The sequence below is a fragment of the Camelus dromedarius genome, chromosome 11, assembly GCF_036321535.1.
Source record: "Camelus dromedarius isolate mCamDro1 chromosome 11, mCamDro1.pat, whole genome shotgun sequence".
NCBI classification, from domain to species: Eukaryota; Metazoa; Chordata; class Mammalia; order Artiodactyla; family Camelidae; genus Camelus; species Camelus dromedarius.
Window position 1 is genome coordinate 44,428,458 of NC_087446.1, and position 26,609 is coordinate 44,455,066.

Below are 26,609 nucleotides of genomic sequence, written 5' to 3' on the forward strand. Positions count from 1 at the left end.
CCTAGGCACCTGAGAAAGGCTGAGGGGTGCCCTCTGTTTCCATTACACTCTGTGGGGACAGTTCCACAAGTATGCTGCCTGGACTCCCAAATGTGGTGGAATTTGGTTAAAACAACCCTTTCACGTTTTGCTTATGGTTGCTCTGCTCTCCACAGGACTTGGCTGTGAACGCGGATGGGGCTGGAAAGACAGGTTAAATTGGCAGAAAATGGTTTCATACTCAGAATCACCTCTCCTTCTGCGACAAGGAGAGACAGGCCAAAGAAGATTCAGAGGCTGGAGGGAAGAACTCTCTTTGTAGAACAAGAACCACACTTTCTGACTCTGTCACCAATTTATGCTCTGTTGTTATGATGGGGAGGACAGAGCCAAAAATAATACAGTGGTCTGAATCACTGTAAATAAAAATATTAGCTACTTTTTATTGACTGTACCCACTACTTTGCCTTCTTAACTTGTAATCTTCATAAAATCCCTGTTTCAATGAACAAATTTTTTTATATGAATGATAGAAACCTGACCAAACTGGCTAAAACCAAAAATCAGAATGTTGACTGATGTAATAAATGGTGTAGAGAGGTTAATTTAGCTTCAGGTATGGCCTGATCCAGGGGTCATCTGATATGAAAAGGGCCTGGTTTCTGTTTCTCAGCTCTGCTTGTTCAGTGTTGACTCATTTCTCCAACAAATTCTCCCCTTATGATTACAAGACGGCTTCCAGCAGCAATCCTGGGTTTTTTCCTTCCAGGTTCAAATCCACTAGAAATAAGCAAGTCAGATTCCCCAAAAGTTCAAAACAAGAGCCCAGGAATTGGGCTTTGCCCATGTGCTTGACCAAAGATCAGACACCATGGAGGGGGAAGATGGAGAGTCCTGAGTGGCTTATGTTGGGCCCTGTGCTCCTGAGGCATCCACCTCACCTGACACACATGCAGAGAGTTTTAAGAGAACTGACTCCTAAGGCAAAATCAGGGCATTGTTGCCAAAGGAAGGTAGTTCATTCTAGGCAGCAAAAACAGCAGGTGTCCACAACAATGAGGCTGAAACTACTCTGATTGCACAGATGTGGAAATAGAAGGTCCCAGATGTTAAGAAATTTATACAAAGCCGTATTATCAGAAAGTGGCATAGATTGGATCTGACCCTATTACTGTGTGTGATAAGACTAAAATGATGAGTGGGTATTTCCCAGGCAACCTGGAGCAAGGAGGGTGCTCTGGGCAGAGGTTAATGACCACGCAGAGGTGTGGGGAGTGCAAGGAGCTCTCAGGGAATTTCAGGTTGTTGTATGCAAAGTTCTCAGACAGTGCAAAGCAAAGAGCTCAGGCTCTGGTGCCAGAGGGATCAAGACTCTATTATTCACCACAAGGTGACCGTGGCCAAGGACACAACCACTCACTACACTTTTATCATCTCTAACATGGACAATGTGCTTTGTGAGGTTCTTGGGAAGAAAATGCCAGTGAGACAACACATATAAAGAAGCGAGCACAGTGCCTAGCAGACAGGACCTCAACAAATGGTTGATGTTACCTAGCTGGTAAGGATAGACTGCAGAAGGCAGTGAACGGGAAAGACGGTAGAAAAATAAGGTGGAAAAACAGCTACGGGCCAGATCAAACTAAGGTAAAGGTTTTAGCTTTTATCCTCCAGACAATGGGGGATCAACTGAAGGATTTTGACCAGAGGAATAGTCTGATCAGTTTCTCATTTTAGAATGATCATTCCAGCATCAATAGGTAGCCACAGCAACAGAGAGACGTGGGGTGGGGTGGGAGAGACTAGTTGAAAGACCATTAAAATAGGTTGACCAGTGGTTGCCAAACCTAATTCAGTATCAGAATTTCCAGGGGAGGTTTTTTGTTTTGCTGTTGCTTTGTTTTGTTTTAATAGATTTCTAGACTTCCCAGGGGCTAGGAGACAACTGGGTTGAGTTATTACCTAATTCTCACCCAGAGAGCTGTCGGCCCCTTTGGGAAAATGATCCACCTCCCTCGCAGTGATCAGCACTGCCTAAAGAAAAACTAGAAGTGTTATAAGAATATGCAGAAGGAACGTAGATATTAAGAAACAGTCACATTTCTGGGGTTTTAACCTTAAAAAGAAGACTCTGAAGGGCACTGAAATGCAGAGTGGAGCAATCAGAAAAGGCTTGCCTGTGCTGGAAGGAATGAAGAGAATGGGACAGAGCATGAATTTGCAGAAGGTCATTGGGCTTGATCAGAGCTGAGCACCAGAAAAGAAGTAGACTCAGCTTCAGGAGATAGCCAGCAGGGAACCTCATGGGAGCTGATCCAACCCCAACAGTCTATGGGTCTCCATTCAGTCCCCATTTGATTGAGCATAGGTGCCTTTGTGGAAGACACACTGCATGGTCCTGCTTTTAGCCATTATCCAGTAAGGGCCTCCCATCCATGGCTGTATCCCAGTGACCCTGACTCCAGACTTGGCCAAAACTGTCATCTGAACAGCTGCGTGTGGATGATAAATAACTGCCATTTCAGTAACGCAGATACTCATGGGTCATTGCCCTTCCACCCTATGGGTGAACCATAATTCACTCAACCATTTCCCCTATTCTCAGATGTTTCCATTATTTCCAAATGTCCTCTAGTAAATTTAACACTGCAATGAAAATTTGCACATAAAACCTTAACTGCTATCATTTCCAACTCTAAAATGTCTACTATTCTTTGATGAAACCTTGGTACTTTCTCAAGCTCAAGTTACCAAGTCCCAAGGACTAGCCTTTCCTTCTCAAAGGATGTAATTAGAGATCATTTGATAAATTTTAATATTTGTTGGTTTGGTTTTTTTTAAACCCGTGGTGAGCAAAGAATAAAAGATATTTTCCTTAACCTGCTAAAAGATACCTACCAGGAATCTCAGCAGACATCTTACTTAAAGGTTTTCTTAAAAGTCAGGAATGAAATATGAATGCCCATTATCACAGCTTCTATCAATGCTGGAGGTCCTAGGGGGAAAAAAAGAAAGAAACTACTGCCTCATCCAGAGGTGTAGGAAAACAGGCATTCTCGTTGACTGCTTGTATCTTAAGTTCAATCTTTAAGGATGGCAATTTGACTATATACACGTATACTTGTTTTTTAAATGCACATACTTACTGACCCTGCAACTCCACCTCGATGAATATACCCTAAGAAAAGTCTTAGGGCTGTACACAGAGATATAAGTATTAGGGTCTTCTCTCCAGCACTATCTACAATCAAAGCCACCTGTCTGAGATACACACTACCATACATAAAGTAGGTAATGAGCAAGCATTGACCACATACCACAGGAAACTATATTCAATATCTTATAACAACCTATAATGGAAAACTGTACAAATACAGATAGATGTGTATAACCAAATCAGCTTGCTGTACACCTGAAACTAACACAATATCGTAAATCAGCTATACTTCAATTTAAAGAAAAACCACCTGGTTGACAACAAGGCACTGGATATGTGAATTCTGGCATGAACACATTATGAAATACTAGCCCCTGAGAACGATGCTGGGGAGGAGCATATGCTGGAAGGAAAGCTTCAGCTAGTTTCCCCAGTATAAACTTTTTGCAGAGAGTGGCATGGGTGTACACACACACACATAAAAGAACATACTGGAAAGACCCATGCTAGGATACCAGTGATTCTTTGTGCTGTTTTTCAAATTTTTTTAAAACCTGTGTCACTTTTCTAATTAAGAAACATATTTAAAATGCTGCCTCAGATGATGGCTGTGGGCAGCAAAAGAAAGTGGCACAGAAAGAGTGAAGGGAGATTGTGTGAGGGGAGGCGGCAGCAGCTCTAAGCCGGACCACGGCTCTCTGTTCATCTAGAAGCCATAAGACCAAAAAGCTACATTATGTCCTTATTGCTCGGTTTTATTATAACAAAGAAAAATGACAGATCTACATGTAGCTTTAATACACACGCATACATTCACACACATATAGACATTCTTGAGGAAACTTCTTATTTATATTCAGGAACCCATCATTCTGCCAAGTCCTTGGCAGATCATAGGCCATCCTGCAACCCAGATAGATTTTACTGGGCTGTTTCCTTGGTTCACATGACCCGGGCGGGGTTAAGCTGAAGAGAAAAGAGAAGGGGGTGGGGAATGTCACAACAGCATTCGTCGCACACGCTCAGATAAAAAAAAAAAATTCACAATAGCTACAACCATGAGAATCTTTATGCATTTATCTTTGTAATCAATACAGTTCTTCAGAACAAGAGAGACCAAAAAAGGGAATACAATAGTCCAGTTACAGCCCTATAGGTTGACATTACAATCTAGGTTTAGATTATCTGGAGGCTTTTCGAAGAGGACTGAGGTGCAGAGACATCTGGAGTTGACTCCCGACCTAAGTGCTGACAGGGCACAGACATTTCTAAACAATAAAGGAACCACTACTTGGTAAGTACTTCTGGTGCTGGCATACAGTGTCCAATACAAAGGAAGGTGAAAGTCCATAGTGGTCTTCGTACATGCTGTGTGGTAGAGGTGACAGCAGAGTTCTTTATTTCCTAAAGTCGGCAAAGTTCATAAAGTGACTAATTCACATGGTGATGACATAGTACAAGCATGCACTTTAACGGTACAGAGTGCTTTAACAGGAATCTGTCGGTTTGTAAAATCCCAGCAAGGTCATTTTTACTTCAAAGGACTATTATCCTTTCAGTCATTTTATTCATTCATTCAGCAAATACTTCTTGCAAACCACGTGCCATCTCACCCATCCCTTTCTCAGGAAGACCAACACCGGGAAACTGGTACAGCAGGTGCTCCTGACCCTAAGGGCGGTTGGTAGACAGTGATGCACAATCCTCAGAACTGTAGTAAGTGGCTACACCGCATTACCCGTGTCCCTGAACCCAGACCCTCTGGGAGCTGGGAACTTGGAGCTGACTCAAGAGAAGAAAGTACAATTCTCTATTCAAGTCAGACATCCCTCAAGGAGACCATGACTATTCTGACTCACTTGAGGCAGGGGAGGAGAAAAGAATATAAGGTGGAATCATTCTTAGCTGTAAAGTTTAGCAGATAGAAGAAAACTGTGTCATTTGCTTAACTTTGGAAAAGGCAGTGGGTCTCAGCCCAGCGTGGGGGGAGGGGCATATGCAAATTAATCCCGACTCTCCACCTACACACCCTCCTCAAGACACAGGCTGTGGGCGTGGCTGCTTTTTAAGAAGCTGCATACTAACTTCGGATGGCATGGAATTCAAGATCAAAACCGCAATAACTTATTAGTCATATTTTCCATCTTCAATTCTTTGGCGGGTAAAAACACCACAAAAGGGGTAACTCTTCTTCTTGTGCACATCATTCTTGTGTTCTCTGTTCAAAAAAGCCCGCACGACAGCATTCTTATATAAACTTCACACGTTATATTTATATAAAAATTAGTACCTCTCATAGTAAAAACCCTTCCTAAAACTGAAGCTTTGGTTTCCAAATTAGCAATCCAGTTAAGCTGAAATCAATATTGACCACATCAACAAAATGCCTGCAAGCCTGGCCAAGGTTTTTGAGAAGAGGATAAAGATGCTGAGTCTATTCTTCTAGTGATGGTGGGAGGAGGGGACTGAGGAGTGAGCCTTTCGTCCAGCCAAATAGCAGCTACGTAAAGCATTCTTAAAATGAACCACCTTTTCAGGTAAGGTCAGAGCTGGTTTTATGAAACACCATCACAGGACTCTGTACCATCTGGAGAAAGGTCCTTGGAGTCAGGAGGGAGTGCAGCGAATGGTTTCCCAGTCTTGGTTTCTAAAACCTACGTAGCCAATGCATTTGTGTATAAAGAGCATGAAATCCGCCGATTGCACCGGAGGGTGTGGCCGAGTCACACTGAGTACCGGGAATATTGACCTTGAGTATCTGAAGTGCTACTTCCCCTCTGCGCAGCTCAGAGCTCCCATCTGCATAGTGGGGATAACAGGTGGTGTCTCTGACCCGCTGGGACGGGGGGAGGAATGGGTGAGAGAGAGCCAGAAAGCACTGGGGCCTTCTACAGGGAAAGGCAGTGTTCCAATAACAAAGTACTCAACAAAGTACCTCAATCAAGAAAAAGCACAAAATTCAAGTAACAGTTGTAGGTGCTATGTTCTGGCTTTTGAGCAGAGGCTTCCCGCATCTGCAGTGGAGAGCTGGTAGGTAAATGAGCTGTGTGGCACAGGATGCCAGACAAGCTCCATGTAGAGCCCATTAATCACCCCACCACTGAGGACCAAAACTCTCCTTAAGAGGAGAACACCAACCTTGGGGAAAGCTTAGTGGAATTAGCAAGCTGCTCAGAGCACATGCTTAATGCCTATCCCATTTGTGTCCTCTGCATAAGATCTTCAAGTTGGTGATCGACTTTCATTTCAACAGATAAAGGTTTTCTTCATTTTGCAGGTGGAAATAGAAGGTGAAAGAAAGGCTGTCTAGATTTTTCTCCTGCACCTTGGTGGAAGGATAAAAACCAGTTTTGAGACTGGCTGAAGGAAACTACAGAAGGAAACACACACACATACAAACATTCCCCTCAGTAGGGCATGAAGAGGGAAATGGGGAAGTTTTTTTGCAACTAAGAAACTTACTTTCTTGTTACAGTTTCTGACCTAGCAAGCTGGTGTGTGCATGCTTGAGTATTGAAAACACCCAGAGAACTGGAAGGTTTTGGGGAGGGGGTAGTCACGGGGATCCCACAGGCCCTCAGAACAGGAGAAAGGAAAAGGGGTTAACAGTCTAGATACAAAGTCTTTTTTCAACAGCTCACAATGAAAAGTTGGAAAAACTTCACACGTTAAAACCACAACAATTTATTTCACCACAAGAACCCACTGTATTAGTGATCGGTGGATGGGAAGATGTTCCCATTCTAGCTCCCATTATAAAACTTCCAATTCCCATCTTTATAGACTGTTGCTCATCTCTGAACCAATCTATTCGTGTTCACTGGACAAGTGATGCTCTTCTGAAGCCACTGCGCCGGAACCCTCCTGCCACCGTGAAATGGTGAAGGCAGGTGCGCGGTTTCTGAGCGACGTCACCGCTTCTTCGTGCCACTGTTCCCGCCGCTGGGCTTGCTGAAGCTCCTGCTCATGTGAGGAAAGTGCACGGTTGGGGTTCTTTCCGTAGGACCATATAATCCCAAATTCCTGGCAGTGGCGGACTTCCGCAGTGGCTTGACGCTGGGGAAGGGGCTGAAGATGGGGGTTTTCGGGGGGCCGCCCTGGGGAGACTTGCGGGTGGCCTTGTTTTCTCCAGGTGCATCGGGCGGCTCCGGGATGTGCACGCTGGGCTCGGGGCCAGCAGCATCCTCCATCGGGTTCAATTCCAAGGCTTCTAACTTCACCTGGACGGCGGACACACCGGCATCGGCATCCCCGAACAGCGGCTCCGGGGATTGCCCTTCGATGGTCCTCCCCGGGCCCCCGTCGGAGCTGCCGCCTTCCCTTCCAGCTGTCGCGGCACAACCGGAGGAAAAGGCCTCCGCGGCGCCCAGGTTGTGAGTCTTGCCGCCCTCATTCTGCTCTTGGATCAGCCCGATGGTGTCCCCGCAGCCCAGCTGACTCTTGGTCCTTGTCACATTCTTTTTGTGGACCCGGATGTGAGTCCGCCAGGGAGAATTGAGCTTCGTCTTAAGGTCTTCGTAGGGGACAGGAGATACTTTGCCTCCTGTGTGACCCGGGATGTGGATGACAGCATTCTTGGCAGCTCTGTGGGACAATTTCATCTTCTTTCCTAAAAGAAGGTGGTTTATAACTGGAGAGCTGTTTACCTGAGATGGGAGAATGCTGGTCACTGGCCCTTTGTCTGAAAGAAACGTTGAAAGGTTGTGTGAAAACGTACCACAGAGACAGACAGCCATCACTGAACAGGAGTCACAAACAGGTTGTCCCCAGATCCCACATATTTCCCAGGTATGGGGCAGAGTTGTGTAACTGAAGGCAGCAGGAACTGAATTCAATCCTAGAGCCTGGGGTACCAATTCCTTCCTTTTCAAAGAGGAGGAGACAAGGGGCCAAGAATACAAAAAGGAACAGACTGACCCCTTATTACTAAGTAGAATCCAGACTCCCGAATGCTTTTTATGAAGAGATTTTGTCTCTGAGAAGCAGCCTCGGAAGTCTCGTATCTAGGAAATCTTTGAAGATTTTTTAAAACAATAAGCCAAGCATTATGACCATATGGATTACCAGCTGTCAGCTTCCAAGATGTAGGAAAACAACACACTGCATATTATTAAGTGAGAGACAGCAAAATGAGAGAAGTGCTAAGAAGGTGGTAAAAATGCAGTGAAGTCACAGCTACCCAGTGCCTGGTCTCAGGTATGAAAAACCACTCCTGTGTCCTCAATGGACGTTTGAAAGCAAACTGAAAGCTGGAAAGCACCAAAAGCTGTGTTCTCCTGGAGGGCACTGTTGATAGTATTACGGTTCTCCTGTGGCTGTGACCAAGCCCCTACTTCCCATGAAGCTTCAACACTCATGGCCCTGGGGATGGCGGCAGCAGGGCGATCGACAGGGAGAAGGCCCCTCCAGCTTCGTGTGAACGACCTTGTGTTGTTGCTGAACTCCCTCCCATGCTTCTCAACCGCTGTCCTCTATCTACCTCTGCTCACAGTCCAATCTTCACTGAAACTCTGACAACTGTTTCCTCTGCACCCTGTCTCCTACTACCTGCCTCGGTCACTTTACTGTCTCTGTGATTGACCTGTCTGCACAGTCCCTCAGCCTGCCCAGTTCCGTCCTAAACATTGCCCCGACCTGCCTTACATGAAAACTATCTAACTCTCCTCTTCTTCTCTTTGACTCTCCCAGCTCTCAGACTCTCGATCTAACTATACCTGGGACTGAACCTTAGAGACTGTTTCCTCGATCCCTCCACCTTCTCGTAACTTTTCAGTGTCTCTCTGGCTCACTTACACCCCTACCCAGATAGATGTACGGCTGATCACTTGGACCACACCTCACCAATAGCCACACATTCCGGACATCCCCATCCCTTTATCACACGTGCCTGCAAAGTGCCACTCTAGATCCACAATGCACATTCTTTCCAAAAAGGGAGCTGCTAATAGCTGCTGGGAGAGGGGAGGGAGGAGGGAATTACACAGGCATGTGGAGAGATATCCCTTCAAAGTCATAACTTCCTATTTTGTTAGGTCCTCAATCCTCTGAACAAACGTCTTTCTCTCTCTTACTGCTTCCAACAGCCTATCCAAATCTTCACTACTTTAAGCTCCCACCCAACCTTCAACTTACTCCCAAGCAAACAACGTTTCCTCCAGTTTCTTCACAAAAACAGAAGCTCTCAGATCTGAAATGCCTTAACTTACTGTCCTCCCTAACCTAAGAAGCTGGAACCTCAACCATCATCCTTACCACCTTCCTTTAAATCTCAGAAGCTAGGACTTTTCTCTCTCACTTGAGTTCAATCTCTCCACCTGTACTGCTAATCCTATCCTATACCATCTCCTCTAAAACCTTGCTACTCAAAGTGCGATCCCCACCCAGCAGCAGTGGCATCACCTAGGGCCTTACTGGAAGTGCATAATTTCAGCCCCACCCCACAGCTACCGAAGCAGATTCTCCATTTTAACAGAGCCCCAAGTGATGCACAGTCACACCAAAGTTTGAGAAGCAATGCTCTCGAACTTTGCCTTTGAGCAGCAATCTCTCCCTAAAAAGAACCACGTAAACCATGATCTTGAGCAACGGTCGGCAAGCTTCTCCTGTAAAGGACAAGACTGTAAATATTACAATCACTGCGGCGCAAAAGCAGTCACAGACAATATGCAGACAAATGGGCATGCCTGTGTTCCAATACAACTTAAATTTTATTTATTGGAGTTTCCAATAAAACTCCAATAAAAACTTACAAAAACAGGCAGCAAGCAGGATCTGACCTCCAGACCACAGTTTGCTGATCCCTGACTAGAGTACAGATACTAGGCTGATATAGTACGCAGTAGCAGTTGTTCACCATCTCACCCAAAGCTTTTTATTTTTTAACACCCTTATTGTGGTGTGATTCCTGTAAGCTATGCGTATTTCAATTTTATGAAGTTGATGCGCAATTTGATGAATTTTGATAGATGTATACACCAGTGAGACCACCACCACAATCAAGAGAGCTATCATTTCCATCACTCCCCAAGGTCACCAAAAGCTTTTGAAAGCAGATGAAAAAGAACGATATAAAGAATCAGAACGCACAGGGGTCTAGCCCAGGCCTGGCCACTCGCTGTAGCTATATAATCCTAGACAATTGCTAAGCCTTCCTGAATCGCCATTTCCTCAGTTTTTAAAAGGATAAAAGAATATCTGTCCTTGCCTAGATTTAAGAGCAAATAAGGACATGGGCATGCCAATGTTTTGAAAGGTAAAGTGTTATAGCTGTTAGTTTCTTTTGTGATTGCTTATTTAATGATTTAGGATAAACTAAGAATCTTGAAGAAGTTGCCTACTCCTCCCAGATAAGTGGAGGGTAAATTCAGTTTTTGTGCAAGACCAGTCACATGCTCACAAGCCTCTTAAAAACATGCCAAATGTGCATCTTGGTTAGTTCTGGACAGGCATCATTTTCATTAGGATTTCACTCAGAATAAGACAAACCAATTCCCAAACCAGCATATATTAAACAATAAAGCAGATTGTTCATCAGGATTTGGGGAATTTAAAGGAAAATAGAAGCTTGACAATCCTTGGAAAAGAGCATTTCCAACTGCAGTGCAATCGTGTTCTCAACAGACTCCCAAGACACTGCTAACCCATCGGCGAGGCGCAGTCATGGACTTCTCCTTTCCCCCCAATCACATCTGTTACATTACTACTTACGTGACTAGGGAACAGCTTAATTTACTAGTGTGCAGATGACTAAATTCTGCTTTCAAATGCCTGAAATTTAGGAAGCAATAGCTCTAGAATGTCTCAAGTCCAAGGATTGCAAGGCTTTGCAACATTCTAATCATTTGTAAAGCCTTCTCCACAAGCACACATAGTAGAGACGCACTGAATACCATCAGTTGCCTGGTCCTTAGGACCTAAAAAGAAGCCATGGTCTTATTCTTCTTTAGAGCCTAAGGAACAATTAAAAAGTGAGAAGATAAGGAGGCTATTGTGCTGGGCTGTGCCTGCCGCTGTGCTGGTGGGTGCTGAGCCACAGGGAGCAGTCATTCCCAGGCCACCCTGGGAATACTTGGTCTTCCTTTCACAGGACGACACAGAGTTGAACTTGACTCAGAGAAGCACATTACCTGCCCTGATATACACCTGATGACCCTGCTGCTGCTGCTTCTTTTTAATCCGAGAATATTGCCGCTTCAGCGCATTGATATCTGTGGTCATGCGTTCCATCATCATACTGTTAAAAGCTGCATGGTATTCACTTCGGCAGGAATTGATTGCTCCTGGACTCAGCTCCGCAATGTTATTGGACCTCAGACTCTGGTCCCCATTTGGTTCTGTATTCCAGGGCAGAGAGATACAGAGACAGTGTCACTGGAGGAGAACAGAACTAACTGGGAATCGATCACACTGTATAACCTTGTGTTGCATCTTAACCTCCAGGAAATTCTGAGCCACAAAAAAAATGTACACTAGAATTTGCCTAATCCTTGTTTTTATTTGGTCCTGAAAACATTCCTGCATTTTCATATTAGCCTGTGAGTCTGAACCGAGCTGTCTTCACTGTTTGATTTTATTACCACTTTGTGTGTTACATGGACATAAAATCAGCCGTTTCCAGATAAAAATCACTGCCATTTTCTAAAATGTCCTTAGAAAAATGTGACTCCAGAGGTTTAAAGTCAGGGTACAGATTTCCATATGACTGCATGAGGATTTACAAGGGATTAATAGTTTGCAGAGTTTAGTCTGTCATTATAAGCGAGTTTTTAAGTTAAAAATAGCACGACATTCTGTAAGATTATCAAGACTTAAGATCACAGTGTCAATAGAAATGAATGTGTTTATTCATTTAACAAGCATTTCCTGACTATCCACCATGTGTGTCATATCTGATGTGGCTTCTGCTCCTGTGACACCCACAACTAGATTTGTCCCTTAAATAAAACTGAGATTACATCCAAGAAACAGGAATAAGTACTGTGTGAGAGTACATTCATTCACATGCTGCACAGGTAAAAGGGAAATAAAACACGGCTTTTCTAACATAATGTGTAAAACTGGCCTGGGGACAAGCTTTAAAAACAAAAAAGATTAATGAGGGATTTCAAGTATCCTAACATCTGCTGAAAGTGTTATTCAGACAAAGACTGAACACCTGATAAACTTTCTTTTTTTTAACTAAAAATACTTCTCTAAAGAGAGGAAAATTAAAAGGAGACTAGCTAATGTGAACTAAAGTAAAAACAACAAAGAAAGATAATGACAAAACATTGGAGAAAGTGATTATGTCATCCTAGAGCACAGACCTGCCCAGGAAGAATGGGGGGAAATGGAACACAGACGCAGACTACAGAAAGGCAGATGCAAAAATGTTAAGAGTTAAATATACACACTGATCCCATGGCTAGAAACCAAAAGCTGAAATTTAGGCAACAAAAGAGGAAGTGGAAGGCATTACAAAATCAACAGGACTCTTGCTGAGTTCAGATCTTTAAAAGCCACTTTAAAAGATGACAGGGGAGTGCATACCAAGGACATACACTCAAAGGCACGAACCGAACCACTAAGCAGGTTCAAACTCAAAACCAGCTGAGGCTTGGAGAACACACTCAAAACTACCACAACCAAAACAACAACAAAACAAACAAACAGGAGAACAAAAGATAAGTCTTCTAAGCAAGAAGAACAAAACCGAGAAAACAGCCCAATGACACTGAGAAGGAAGTGTAAAGCCAGCAGATGGCAAAGAGACTACAGAGGTGCCTGACATCTTTTATTTCTGTCCTTTTCAGCAAAGAGAATGGGCTTTCAAGTAGGAGAGGTAGAATAAATGTCCTAAAGGAAGAGCTGCCACCCAAGACAGGAAAGAACACTCGTGGGAGAACCACGAAGTGCTTCAAAAGAGTTCATTACATGGATAATGTCCAGACCATGTAAGGGAAAAAAAAAAATATAGCATGGCATTCAACTCAGAGGACTGCATTTTAAGAGGGACACTACCAAACTGTGGGACATTTAGGGGAGAATTTACAGAATGTTAAACTTTTTGGAAGGTATATATTTAAGAAATTCTGAAAGCTTTGGGGGACATGACAGCTGTCCTCCTTAGAGACATCCTGCAGAAGAGGGAGTAGACTGACTTGCTCTGCTTTGTTCTGAAGAGAAGAACTATTAACAGAACTGGCAGGACAAGCTTATCTCTTCAAAACTAGAAACCACATGCTAAAGAGAGGAATCTAGTAGAATGTCTTCTGAGATAGTAAGTTTCTGGTCACTGAAATTCAAGTAGAGGCTACCATAATGTTTTAGCTTTAAAGGGTATTTCTATAATGGAAAAGAAGTCAGTCTATAATGAATTCAATTAAATTCAAATAGAACGTTGTAAACATATGCCAGGCTCCATGCTAAGGACCTGAGTGTACAAAGCTGAATCAGATGAGTGCAAGGCAAAACTGATCATAAAGAAAAAGAAATATGTATTATGTATGCAACACATAACAGACAGATCCTGCTGAGTGATTAAGTAACAGAGAAAATGCTTTTAATGAAGACTTTTAACAGTGGTAATCAGTTCAGGAAACAATAGGTATTTATAGGACACAATAATATTTCCCTTGCTCTAGTGAGCCAACACATTGTGATCATCTGAATAGATGCCACCTCTTTACCTTTAACTTGCTTTTGATATTTCTGCAGTTCAGGTGCCAGGAGCCCACTGAAAGGTCCGAGACACCCCACCACATTAGCAATAGCATCTTCATCATCTGGGTCATTCTCTTCATCACTGTCTCTGACCTTACTGTGTCGTCTTAGAAGACATAAAAGAAGAAAAAGGAATATTCAAAGAAAATAGTGGTATTGTTTTAAAATAAATAACACAGTCACATAATGTAAATGACATATGTATATCATTTAAATGTATATGAAGTCCATCTCCCATTCCTGTCCAACTTCTGCCCTGTCCTTGCCCCACCTAATTTCCACAGGTGGTCATTGTTACTAGTTTCTGATGAATTCTTCAGCTTCTTTATCAGTTAAATACGTAAATATGACTATAAAGCCTTTTTCTCCTCCTCCTTTTCATCAGTATCGGCGTATTGTATGTGAGTACTCTTTCCTGCACCTTGCTTTTACTCACCTAAAATAAAAATCCATATTCACACACAAAACTTCTGCCTCTCCTTTTATTTTTTTTTTTTAATGGCTGCACTGCATTGTATGTATAATTACTGTATCTATGTATGTATGTACGTAGCCCATGTTGCGGAACCAGGCTGCTAACGATGCACACCTGAGTGATTTTCAATACGATACTACTATAAACAATGCTGCAATAAATAACCTTATACATACTGTGTTTTGTGTGTGTACAAATACATTTGTGGGATAGTTCAGAAAGGTAGAATTGCTGGGTCAAAGGATATATGCATTAGTAATTGGGGAAGTACTGTCAAATAGCCTGCCCCAGATCCTGGGGTAACGAACCTCTTACCAGCAGAGTGTAGGAGTGTCTGTTCCCCGATAGCCTTAACAGAGTGCACAACAACCTTTTGAATTTTTGTCAGTCTGATGGGTGAAGAAAACAGAAGCTCAATCTCACTTTAAGCTGCATTTCTCTTAGTCCAAGTGATGTTGCCTTTTATGTGAACGACCAATCCTCATCTTTCATAATTTTTCAGTTGGGTGGTCATTTTCTTATTGATTTCTAAGACCTTTATATATGACAGACATCAGTCACAAATATTTTTCCACAAGTATTTTGGGGTCTGCTTATGGAGGTTTTCTTTTGTTCTGTTTTGGTTTTAGTCACGCAGAAAATTATTTTCAAAGTAACTAATTTTTTTCCTTTATTGTCTTTTTTTTTTTTTTGAGTCAGTTATTAAGGCCTTCCCAGTTCCAAAGAACTGAAGATAAGCCTTCTACATTTCTTTCTGCTAATTTTATTATTTCATTTTTTTCCATTTAATTCTTTCACCTATATGGAATTTCTCCTAATGTACGGTGTAAAGTATGACTCTAATTTTCTTTCTTTCCAGATTGGGTTTCACTGGCACAGAACCATTTACTAAGTAGTGTATCTTTTCACTGTTGATTTGATATGCTACACTTTCATATTCTAAATTCCTGTATATATATTTGTCAATTTCTGGTCAGCACAGTATTTTAAATTAACTCATCTGTCTCTTCAGGCACCAGTTCTACACTTTTTACCGAGATTTTTAATATTTGATATTTTTTAATAAGTTGTAGGGTTGCTAAATATCCCTTCAGTTTATGTTCTAATCTCCTCTGGAAAGTACACTTTTAAAAACCTCCCTCTCGAATTTAAATCAAAATCTCTGAGCAAGAGATACTGAGGTTTTAAGTTCCAAACTACTTGGAATGTATTTCTGGGGTTTAACAAATAGTAAGCTACAATAACAAATGAAGGTATTAAGTCTTCCATCATGAAACAAACAAGGGGGAGAAAAAAAAAGACCTTACCCAGAAACTGAGGTGGGTTTGACTGTGGCTGGGAATGGTGTAATGTTGTAAGTGTATTTTTCCCTCAATTCTGCCAATTGTGGAAAAGGGAATGGAGCCATAGAATAAACAGTCTGAAAAACAAGAATACAATTGCCAAGTCTGAAACAGTGGCCTTAAACAACTCTCACCAATCCTGTAAAGACATTAAAGTTTTATGATTTGGATGTGAAGAGGAAGATACTGCTTCTTACACAGCAGGTGGAGAGATAACACTTCAGTATCATTTTAGAGAAAGACGAAAGAATACAGATAAAACAACAGTGAGCTCTCAAATCAACCCAGCTGCGTCTAGGGCCCTCCAATTGGTGACCATGGTGGGCAAGTGGGGGCGGTCTGACTTCCTCCTGCTCATTCGACAGATGGGTTAATTCAAAAATTCACAGCTCCCTATTACTTCTGTCACAAAGAACCCATCAGTGCTCTTCATATGTACTGCTTATTTTTCAAAGCTTTGCTTGATGATTTTTATAGACATTAAATGTCAGCCTTCCGGATAAAATTAAGTCAAATTAAGTTTAGGGGACAATCTTGTGATCACCCGCAAGCTTTCTCCAAAGATACCACCTTTTCAAATGTCTGTGAATCAGTTCTGGGTGAAAATTGTTAACTGTTATTTTTAAAGAAAAAAAAGAAAAGAAAAGTGACAGGGTGTTAACAGCACAGGCTGTTAAAAATCTATTAATAAAAATGGGAAAAGCACCTGTATTTCCTCCAGAATGGCAAGATCATATATCATTCCACCAGCAGGAGGGAAAGCATCCTGTTTGTTCTCTTAACTTTGTGAAAATTCAATTGCCCCAAACACATTTCTTCAATCTTTCAGGTTCTTATTCACCAGAAAATGTCTATTAATCACACTAACTCTCTCTCAGTTCTTCCAGGAAGCTGTTCAAATGTCCTGATGACACTTTTCTGGGAAAGTATTTTAAAGTGGTATTTTTCATTTCAGCAGGACCGTTTTTCTGAAGGCTTAGGAGATGTCCAATATTTGCACGGGTAGGAAAAGGAGGGCTCTGAAAGGGGCTTCCTGGCACTGCAGTCTCGCTGCACAGCTCACAGCCACCAGGGCAGTCCACTGCAATTCTGATTCTAAACAGCTTGCACATCAGTCCCCAAACTTCGTGGTATCCACTAATATCTTAGTGTAATATCCCAGGATTACAAACAAGGAAGTGTTGGCTAAAATTCCTTCCCTTCAATTCTCCATTGCTTATTATGCAAAGTTACACAGCTTATGGGGACCACAAAAGTCATCTCTAAGGCATCTCATCTCATACATACTTGATTATAGACAGTCTCCAAGTTACAATGGTTCAACTTAAACAATTTTTCGACTTTACGATGGTGAGAAAGCGATACGCATTGAGGAGAAACCATTCTTCAAATTCTGAACTTGGATCTTTCCCTGGGCTACGACATCCCGTAGGTCCTCTCTCATGACCCCGGGCAGGGGCAGCAGCCGCAGCTCCCAGGCAGCCACGTGAGCACCAAGGTAAGTAACGCATACATTTACAACCATCCTGTACCCAGACAACCGTTCTGTTTTTCATTTGCAGTATTCAATAAACTACATGAGATCGTCAACATGTCATTACAAAATAGGCTGTGTGTTAGATGGTTCTGCCCAACTGTAGGCTAACGTAAGTGTCCTGAGTATGTTTAAGGCAGGTGAGGCTGAGCTGTGATGTCTGGTAGGTTGGGTGTATTAAATGCATTTTTCAACTTACGATGGGTTTATCGGGATGTTACCCCATCGTAAGCCCAGGAAGATCTGTGTACCCAAAAGGCTGAGAAGCAGTACAACTTTACTAACAGTGAACTGTTATCTTAAGTAACCTATAATGAAAAAGCATATGAAAACAAATATATGTATGTATGACTGAAACTTTAAGCTGTACACCAGAAACCGACACAACATTGTAAAATGACTATACTTCAATAAAATAAATAAATAAAATAAAATGGGGGAAAAACATTAAAAAAAGAAAAGAGAGAAAGGGAAGTACATCTTGCCTCAGTGTAAATGGTCTGGGCTCTCACCAAGCTTCTTCAAGGGCCACTCAGCTAAAGACATTGGACCAAAAAGAACACTGGCTCCACTGAGCTTTTGTTTTCTACGTCTGATCTTCCCTTCCCCATCGTTTACTCTTGGTTAGTCCTTCAGAGAATAAATCAGTGTTCCTGAAACAAACATGCTTATAGTACTTCACATATATTCACTCCCTTGTTTAAAGGTCTCACATGTCGCCAGGCACGTTCATCCCATGAAGGTACAACGCACACCACCACATCACCACAGTCCTCAGGGTACCTGAGAAGCTCTCTGTTTTCAACTGTAAATCGGAGATTTACAACAGATTCCAAGAAAGCAATTTTACTCATCACCTTAGAGCCCAAGTATAGTACACAAATAGAATCTTAGGGTTAGAAAGGAATTTAACCATGATTTAGTTCAACCTCCCTCCCTCCCAAGCAGGAGTTCCCCTAGAGCATCTCCTATAGATGGTCATAAAGGTACTGCTTAGACACATCCAGTTGCAGGCGAACACAGTTTTGCAAGGCAGACAGTTTTCACCCTTGACAGCACTAATTAATCCAACAGTATCCTTCTATTGCCCAAGCATCCACATTCATGTAATTTCCACTCCATCACTGATAGGAAAAAGGGAACACCTCCCGGCATGGGACCACTTTGGATTGGGTTTTTCCAAACACCTAAAACCCATCTAGCAATTGCATCTAACTCGCTTTTCTCTACGTTGCCCTCAAAGAATTCATGAGAGACGTTGTCAAAAGACTTACTGAAATCCATATACACTATTTCATTGGCATTCTCCCAATCTTTTTTACTCACACTATCATTTTTTTAAAAATGGCCACTGCTAATAAAAGACTGTATGATTTATAGGGAGAAAAATATCCTGTAGATTATTTTGCATATGGCACCTAGAACTGAAAGAAATGGGGAAGACCAAACAGGGAGAATCTTTTCAGCTCAAAACTAAACTAAAACTAAAGACGTTACATGCAGCCTGCGTTTTTCATTTGGAAGTATTTCAGGTTTGCTGACAGATTTAAGGTCTACTGTGATTGGATCAGAGCCACTGAATTAATTTGTTTAAAGAGTGAATACAGAAAAGAGAGTGGCTCGAAATGACATTCAGCATCTCTCTCCTTAATACTCTACAATGTCAAGGAAAACCAACAAGTCTATTTACTACCCAAGCTACCAACACACACTTAAATAGACATTTACACTTAGGCAGTGCTGGAAAGGAATTACATTTCTCTTTTTCATTATTGACATGCTTTACAAGAAACATGAAAACAGAAGTTGTACCAAATTAGGCTCAGTTCATCTTCACCAGATGTTTTCCTCGGCAGGAGAAAAGCTTCTAGAATGCAATCTAATCAGTCAAGCCACAGCCTAGATGTTTCCTTCTAGGGTTCTCTGAAAGCAGAGTAAAGGAGGGGTTCTCTTTTCTCCTCATCCCAAAGATAGGACATTCCTAGAGGACAAAGATGGCGTATCTCAACACACCTATCATTCATTCTGGCAGTATTTAAAGTTTAGCCGAGATAAAATGTTGCTCATTCTTCTAAAGGGGATTTCAGCTTTTAGAAGGACATGTTTTGAGTTAGGTGGAAGCCCTGTTTTGGGTGGTGAGGACAAGCACGAGGCCAGGCATCGAGCCTGCATCCCAGTTCTGGGTCTGCCACTAGTCAACCTAAGAATCTGGCAAGATGCGCACTCTCCTCGTCTTAGTTTCCTCTCTGTAAAGTGACAGAATCAGGTGAGTGGGTCTTTAAGCTTCTTTCAAACCAGCATTTCTCTAAGTGGTATCTCAAAGCCACTTGCATCAGAACCACCCATGGGCCAAATATCTGTCCTTTAATAGGCATTCCCCTCCAAGAGAGAGAACGAGGGATGAAGCAACAGCCCAGGATCTGTGAGAGGAGCTGCAATCCGAGCACAGAAGTCAGGGTCAGATAGAGCACCTTCCTCCTCTGAGCCAGACAGGAAGGACGGAAGAAGAGATGAGAAGGCAAAGAACAGTTGGAAGCCAGAGGAGATGGCTGGTCTTCACAAAGAATTGGGGAGCTGTCTGCTAAAAGCCAAGGATTCCGAGCAGGAGCTGCAGGTGCCAGGAAATGAACAAAGGAGTGGAACCTCTTCATGGCTCAAGCCCTAAATCAGGGCCTGAATCTTTGTTTTCTGACCTGTTGACTGGGCCCCAGCACCCAAAAATGACCTCAGGCACGGAACCCAACATGAAAGTTGGAACCAAGAAAAAGGAGAGAGAAACCATGGAGAAGGAAGGAACTCGGGCCCAACGTCAACCTTGGACAAGACTCACTGTTGGCCAGTGGGCGGGAGGAAGGAAGAACCAGGAAGAGAAGCAGCAGTTGGAAGCATGGAGGGGTGTGGGGAGACTGAGAAAAAAATCATGATATAGAACCTAACAGAAGAGAGACTGGTAACGAAACTGCTATCTCTTCCATACTCACTGCCAGTGTTAATGACTTGGCAAATACCACGTTGAGCTACAGTAACATGCCACAAAATAACCACACACTTCACGTCTTCTATTTTGAAATTTATGATTCATATGTAATAACATGAGTTGAAGATGTGGGCAAAACAAATAAACCAAAATGCTGATTAGGAACATCTCCTTTTTATCCTCAATAATCCCTTCCCAGAAATAATCATTTCACGTCACACATCCCCGAATCAATTCAGAATAAGTACCTGGTGATTTGGTGGTGAGTAGGGAAGTGTTCTGGCGCTTTTTTTTGTTTGGTTTGGTTTGGTTTGGGATTGTACTTTATGAGTTTTAAGCAACACAGTTGGAATGAAAGCCGTAACGCATACCCATTATTCATTTCTTCCTTCCTCTTGTGACATTGTTAGATTCTTATCAGATTATACATAGAATGTTGGCCACTTGAAAAAATTAATCTGAGGCCTGGCTGGGCAAATACCTTTCCCAAGACCGCTGCCCTGGCACTGCTGGTTCCCATGGTACCAGGGTCCCCTGAGCCAAGGCAGGGTGCATTGCCCGCTCACCTGCATGAGTTCATGGCTTTCCAGAAGGTCATTCTCCAGCATCTCCTGGGTCATGCGGCCCATGGTGCTATAGAATTCATCTGCTGTTTCACAACATTCTATCTGCCTAGATCAAGAGAGGACAGAAAGAGGAATTGTTTAGGACACCCATGCTGTCTATCAGGCACATGCTGCAGGCACAACACAATGTGTTGTCTCTTGCCATCAAATCGATCAAGTCTGCAACCCACAGAAATCAAAATCCTAGCATCCACTCACAGTACAGCCTGTTGTAGGCAGAGAAGAGATTTAAAAAATATGAAGGGCAACATACAGGTGCCTATTACAGAGTGAGTTCCCATCTTTACCATACTGCCCCCCGCAGACTCACAGCCCCACCTGTGGCATCTTTCTTGTTTCCACGTGACACATTCTACACATCAGGACACCCATCACTGATGAAAATAATAACCAGGAAATTGGGTACCCAAGAACAATAATCCCCTGGAGAATCTGTTACTCTTGATCTGCAAACTGTGGTATCACTGAGAGACTGAAACCAAACCGCAGCAGAAGTGAAAGAGGAAAAATACAAGAACTGTATCTGCTTGTTTCATCAGTCCACGGGATATTTCACAGGTAGTTTTTTCAGCCCTTCTTAGGGCACTGTTGCTAGCTGGAGATTACACCCTGTTTCTTGCAATTTGATTCGACGTGTAAATAAAGAAACTGTCTCCCACCACTCTGTGAGACAGGTGAGACTTTAATCCTCCTTCTAGAGGGTGCCAAAAAAGGAATAATTCAAAGCAAAGAGCAGTGTATTTGTTGTATCTATTGTGACTTTTTTTGTATGGAAGGGTGACTGTCCACCAGTCACAAGACACAATTTCTGGGACACGCTGATGTTGGGGGATTTGCACAGGGCCATTCAGAAACATATGATGATGGGGAAACTTCAGGCTCTGGAGTGCTGTTCAAATTCCACTGCCACAATCATGCAAATAAATAAATGACATCAACTGCTGAAGTATTATTGCAGAAATATGGAGTAGCATGTGGGCATAAATGAAACAGTGGTTAAGTTTAATCCTGGGGGGCAGGGAGTGGGTGAAGAAGAGAAATAATGCTTGAGGTGAGTTTTTAGATAGTCTCCAGGTTGACCAGGAAGAAAAAGCATTCCAAAGACATGGATGCAGGAGACAGCAGGCCCTCCCCAGGGAAGTGGATGTAGGTCCACACGACCAGAGCAGGGGGGCTGCGCGGCCGAGGAGCTGGAGAGAGCTGAAGGTAGAGGGGTGCAGAGAGCAGGTCACAAAGGCCTCGCCTGCCAGCTGAGCGCCCTCAGGACAAGAGTTGCTGGAAGGCCTTTGACAGGGAGCGTGGGGACGGACATGCGCTTGGCAAGGTCGCCCCGGAGGTGGCATGGCCAGCGTGGGGTACCATGGGGAGGCCAGTGCCAGGCATGAGGGAGGGAGCCGAGGCAGTCGGGTCAGAGTAGAAAGGACACGTGAAAGAGATGCCAGAGCAGCTGAGCTGAGGGTCTCCGGCTGACATTTCCAAGAGCACCCTTGGTCTGAGCAAAAGGAAGAAACTCCACGTTGCAGAAGCAAGATGAAGGGAGAGGTCCCGTGATGAACCATACACAAGACACGTACATTCCTCAGGTGCTTATAACCTGGAGATCACCTGTATGCGGTTTATGGTTTTTCCAGTGGAAAGTTTGTAGGGAAGATTAGAGACATGGAGTCAGAAAGATCCAGGATTGGGTCCCAGCTCTGTTCCTCATGAGCTGTGGGACCTTGAACTAGTCAGTTAGCTTTCCTGGGGTAGTCTTTTCACTTGAAGAGACAGGGAGAATAATCCTACCTACTTCACAGGGTTGGGGGAGAATCGAATGGGATGTGTTTAAACTTCCTAACATGATAACGGCACTGCGGGCACTTGAAGTTGTATGTTGGCTGCCTGGCCTCCCACTTAAGAAGCTGCATACTCAAAACAGGTAGAATTATAATGAGCAAGGACTAGGACACATTTAAAATTCTACCAGCCTGATTCACAGATCCCCTGAACTTCATAAACAGTAGGCATTTATAATCAGTAGATGCATATTTTTAAAAGCACAGATTATAGAGCCAGGGTTCCTGGGTTCAAACTCAGGCCTTTCCACTTACTAACTGGGTGATTTGGGGCTTAACTTACTTCTCTGTGCCTCAGTGCCAGCCTCTGTAAAATGGGGATGATAACTGAACCTACCTCATAGGATGTGAGTAAGGACTAAATGAGTTAATTTTACATCTAGAGTGCTTGGAACAATGCCTATCCATTGCAAACACTCAATGAATATTGGATTGGAAATACATGTCTGCAGAAGGAGGCAGCTACTGGAAGAAAGTAAACAGATAGTAAATTAGCACAACAAATCCCCCACAGATGAAGGTATTTGCCTAACTGAAAAGCAATGTACAATAAAACAAAGGCAAAAGAGGCCGATAGCTATGTGATATTTTAAAATATTTCCACACAACAATAATTTTTTTAAATCCCTGAATTGACAGTTGATGGATTTTCTTACAAAAAGTAAAAAATGCTGCAAGTCTCCCAGGAAACAACTTATCATAAATAAAAAGGCTACTTAAAAGGTTTCTGAAACAAAACTCTGGCAGTGATTAACAAGTTTTCCGACATGTTGCCTTTGGGTTCCCACTTAAGTCATTTATAGCTTTAGGAAGGAAACATTAAAAACTCTGCATCTTCAGCTCACTACCACAGTTTCATCCTGATGTCTCTTCCATTATCCAAAAGGTAGAATTTTAATGTAATAGTCATAATATATTAGGATGAGTGAAAATACCCTAGTTTTTTCGGCTCTGCTACTAGTCAAGAGTATAAGTAAAATCTGTTTGGTAGTAATGGATTTCAACATAGAATTAACTCTTGGACGGAGAGGGTAGAGCTCAGTGGTAGACTGTGTGCTTAGCATGCACAAGGTCCTGGGTTCAATCCCCAGTACCTCCATTAAATAGATAAACCTAATTATCTACTCCCTCCAAAAAAAAATCAACCACACACAAACATAGAATTAACTCTTGATGAAAGGAAAGACGTTCCATGTGTTCTACTACTGACCAGGTACCAAGCATCATGCTAGATACCCTTATACATATTATCTCATTTAATTTTATCACAGCCCTGAAAAGCAGAACAAAATAAATTATAAAGATTCAATCATAAGCCAGATTGCAACCCTAACCAACAAACCCACCTAGTCCTCTCCAGATCTGCCAGTTCCTCTTCCATCTAAGTCCCTCTCCTTCTCCCCAAGCAGTGTCAGGAAAGATGCCAACACAGTGGACCAGCCAGGACACCACACAGGAGGAGACCTACAGGTCTGAAACAGCCCGCCCCCTTCTCCAAAATAGATCCCACCTGCCCCACATCCATGAAGAGCGGCTGAGAGTTCAGAAGGGCTGAAGCAACTGCCCGAACTTCACAACTTCCTCTTTTTTCTCACACTTAAATAAGGATGCTTTCCTCTTTAGAGCACAAAAATGGCATGAGGCCCGCAACACCACAGAACAGAACAGGAGGGGGAAATCACTTACTCTCCCAGTTTTGCCCAGATAGCCAGTGACACCCTGAGGATGATTTCCGAACCTTCAAAGAAGACTGAATCCCAAATCTTTAAAACTGTATGGTTAGGGAGGCACGTAGCGAAGAGAGTCAGGAACCACTGCATCGTGAATACATTCGTAAGCGGGGGCTCATATCCTCCTGAAATAAAACAAACACTGCATTTCTCCAGCACTGATGATTTGAAAGATAGGAAAACACCCTCTTTCAGTCTTCCGTGTCCACCCAAACAGGCTACACCTTCTGACTGACTTCTGTACACCTCTAAATTCTGGTTCTTTCTTCCTTTCTCCTTCTTCTTCTGGAAGACCATAGGTGTGTCTAGCAAAAATCTCAGTAATATAAACTTCACAAATCCTTTATGGTATTTCAGAAACCTTAACCTAAAACTAAATTTGGCTCTAGCTGAAATTTGGGGTGCTGAAAATTAAGGAGAATGTTTTCCTTACCAAAAACAGGATAAAAAGAAAGATTTTAGCCTCTCAAAAGCAAAAGCCAATTTTCAAAACCTATTAAAGTCTACTTTTATTCCAATCTTGCCATAAAAAATAAAATCACTCTTCAGCAATTACTTGTCCACTTCTTAATTTATACATAGTGCTCAGACTACAATGGAATTACATCAGAAATCAGCAACAGAAAGAAAGCTGGAAAATTCCAAACTATTTGGAGATCAAGAGAAATGAAATTTTAAAATATTTTTAACTGAACTATACCCAGTTTTAAAGATCTGGGATCCAGCTCACTTTGAAGTTTCTGAATTCACTTAAACAAACAAACAAAAAAAAACAGAATCTCCTCCCACTTCCTATGATCACAGAAGCATATATTTTAATTTAATATAAAAATTTAGATATTTGGACTAAGCTTCCCTCCAAATTACAGTCAGAAGGTGCATTTCCCAAGGAAAAACAAAAAGAGATCCGTTCTCCCGCCCTCATTTGCTTCCTTCTTACCTATGAACAAAGGAATATTGTTGTTCAGAGACTAGACCCTGAGGTCACCACTTAGGCAAGTTCAGGGTGTTTGGGGGAAATGCGGAGCCCAGCACAGTGTGTCTGACACTGGGACAGGCAAGTTTGGTCTCTTTGGAAGCTTTATGAAACCCCTGCTGGTGCACAATTATATTGCATGGCCAAATTAAATAAGATTATTCAAATGATTTAAAAGGAAATGCTTAGAGACACTCAGGTGTCACTAAAATTTCTAGTGTATTTTAATCACAGACTAGGACCTCACATTCCTGTCATATTTTCTCAGATTTGAATGCATGGGTAAGGAAACGTAGCAAACTTCTGACTATTCTATTTCTGGTCTCCTAAGCACAGCCAGGGAAGTATAAGCAGTGGGTATAATGACAGCTACGAGCTCAGGTCCTCGGGAAAGCTGGATGCTGCCCGCCCGATGATGGAGACAGAGCTATGTGCAGAGCCGTCTCCATCGCCGCCCCACTCAACCCAGGCCCTTCCCTCAGGGCTCAGATTCTACCTGGTGGTCCAGAGGAGCCCTTCGCCAGCAAGAACTGGCCCACGCATCTCAAGTAAATTTAAATACCTTTCACATGAATGAACAAAAGGGGCATTAAACACTTCAGTCCTGCTTTTACGTGCTGTAACTTTATGAAATTACATACTCCACTCTCCATAACCTCAGTGGTTCAGGCGAAACCACCGTTTGTGCTAAATTGTACCTGTAGCTCAGTTTTAAAGAACTCCTATAGTTTTGGTGCCAACTTAGGGCAGCTTAACTAGATGGCAAGACATGGATACCATTCTTCACCTAGAGTACAACATATAGTTGTTGATCTGGTAAAGCATTAGGTTGTCAACTGACTTCTAGTTAAGTTCAACATGTGACCCTATGTTTTTTGTTTTTAGTTCTGTTTTGGTTCTCTAGAAATCAGTTTCACCGCACCAAACCCTCACCAACAGAACTATCTGAAAACATGTATTTCCAGTCAAGGCTCAGGCTCACACGTACAGTGGGGTCAGAGAAGTAAACTGCTTTCAAAGGTGAAACAATATGGAGCCCTCACTACCTCCACTCTCCTTGTTTGCCGTTTTCTGAAGAGTATCCAGGTGCTGAGACAATTCAGGGAGCTTCAGTCTCAACAGGTCTCGGAAGACAGCCATATCCACAGACAGCGCCCGGAGACTGTTGGCAAAATAGCTTTCAGGAAGTACCTTATCGATAAGGTAAATCATAATCTGAAGAAAAAGATAAAGAACAAGACTGCTTCATAAAAACCAGTATCCTGACATGTCCTCG

General features: G+C 42.6%; 1 protein-coding gene across 5 annotated transcripts in view; it reads right to left on the bottom strand.

Moving 5' to 3' along the window:
• Nucleotides 1-4,187: 4,187 nt before the first annotated feature.
• TBC1D30 (TBC1 domain family member 30) overlaps nucleotides 4,188-26,609 on the bottom strand; it is a 68,996-nt gene continuing 46,574 nt past the window's right edge. For 2 of the 5 annotated variants that reach the window (XM_031462779.2, XM_010994211.3), the window contains 7 exons: nucleotides 26,380-26,548; nucleotides 24,314-24,482; nucleotides 20,733-20,838; nucleotides 15,620-15,732; nucleotides 13,804-13,943; nucleotides 11,263-11,469; nucleotides 4,188-7,817 (listed from right to left, as the gene is read on the bottom strand). In XM_031462779.2, coding sequence (XP_031318639.1) covers nucleotides 7,048-7,817; nucleotides 11,263-11,469; nucleotides 13,804-13,943; nucleotides 15,620-15,732; nucleotides 20,733-20,838; nucleotides 24,314-24,482; nucleotides 26,380-26,548 — 1,674 coding nt within the window. In that variant the 3' untranslated portion in view covers nucleotides 4,188-7,047. Of the gene's footprint in view, nucleotides 7,818-11,262; nucleotides 11,470-13,803; nucleotides 13,944-15,619; nucleotides 15,733-20,732; nucleotides 20,839-24,313; nucleotides 24,483-26,376; nucleotides 26,549-26,609 lie in introns of all 5 variants that reach the window. The other 3 variants (XM_031462780.2, XM_031462782.2, XM_064491735.1) reach the window with 2 other exon arrangements.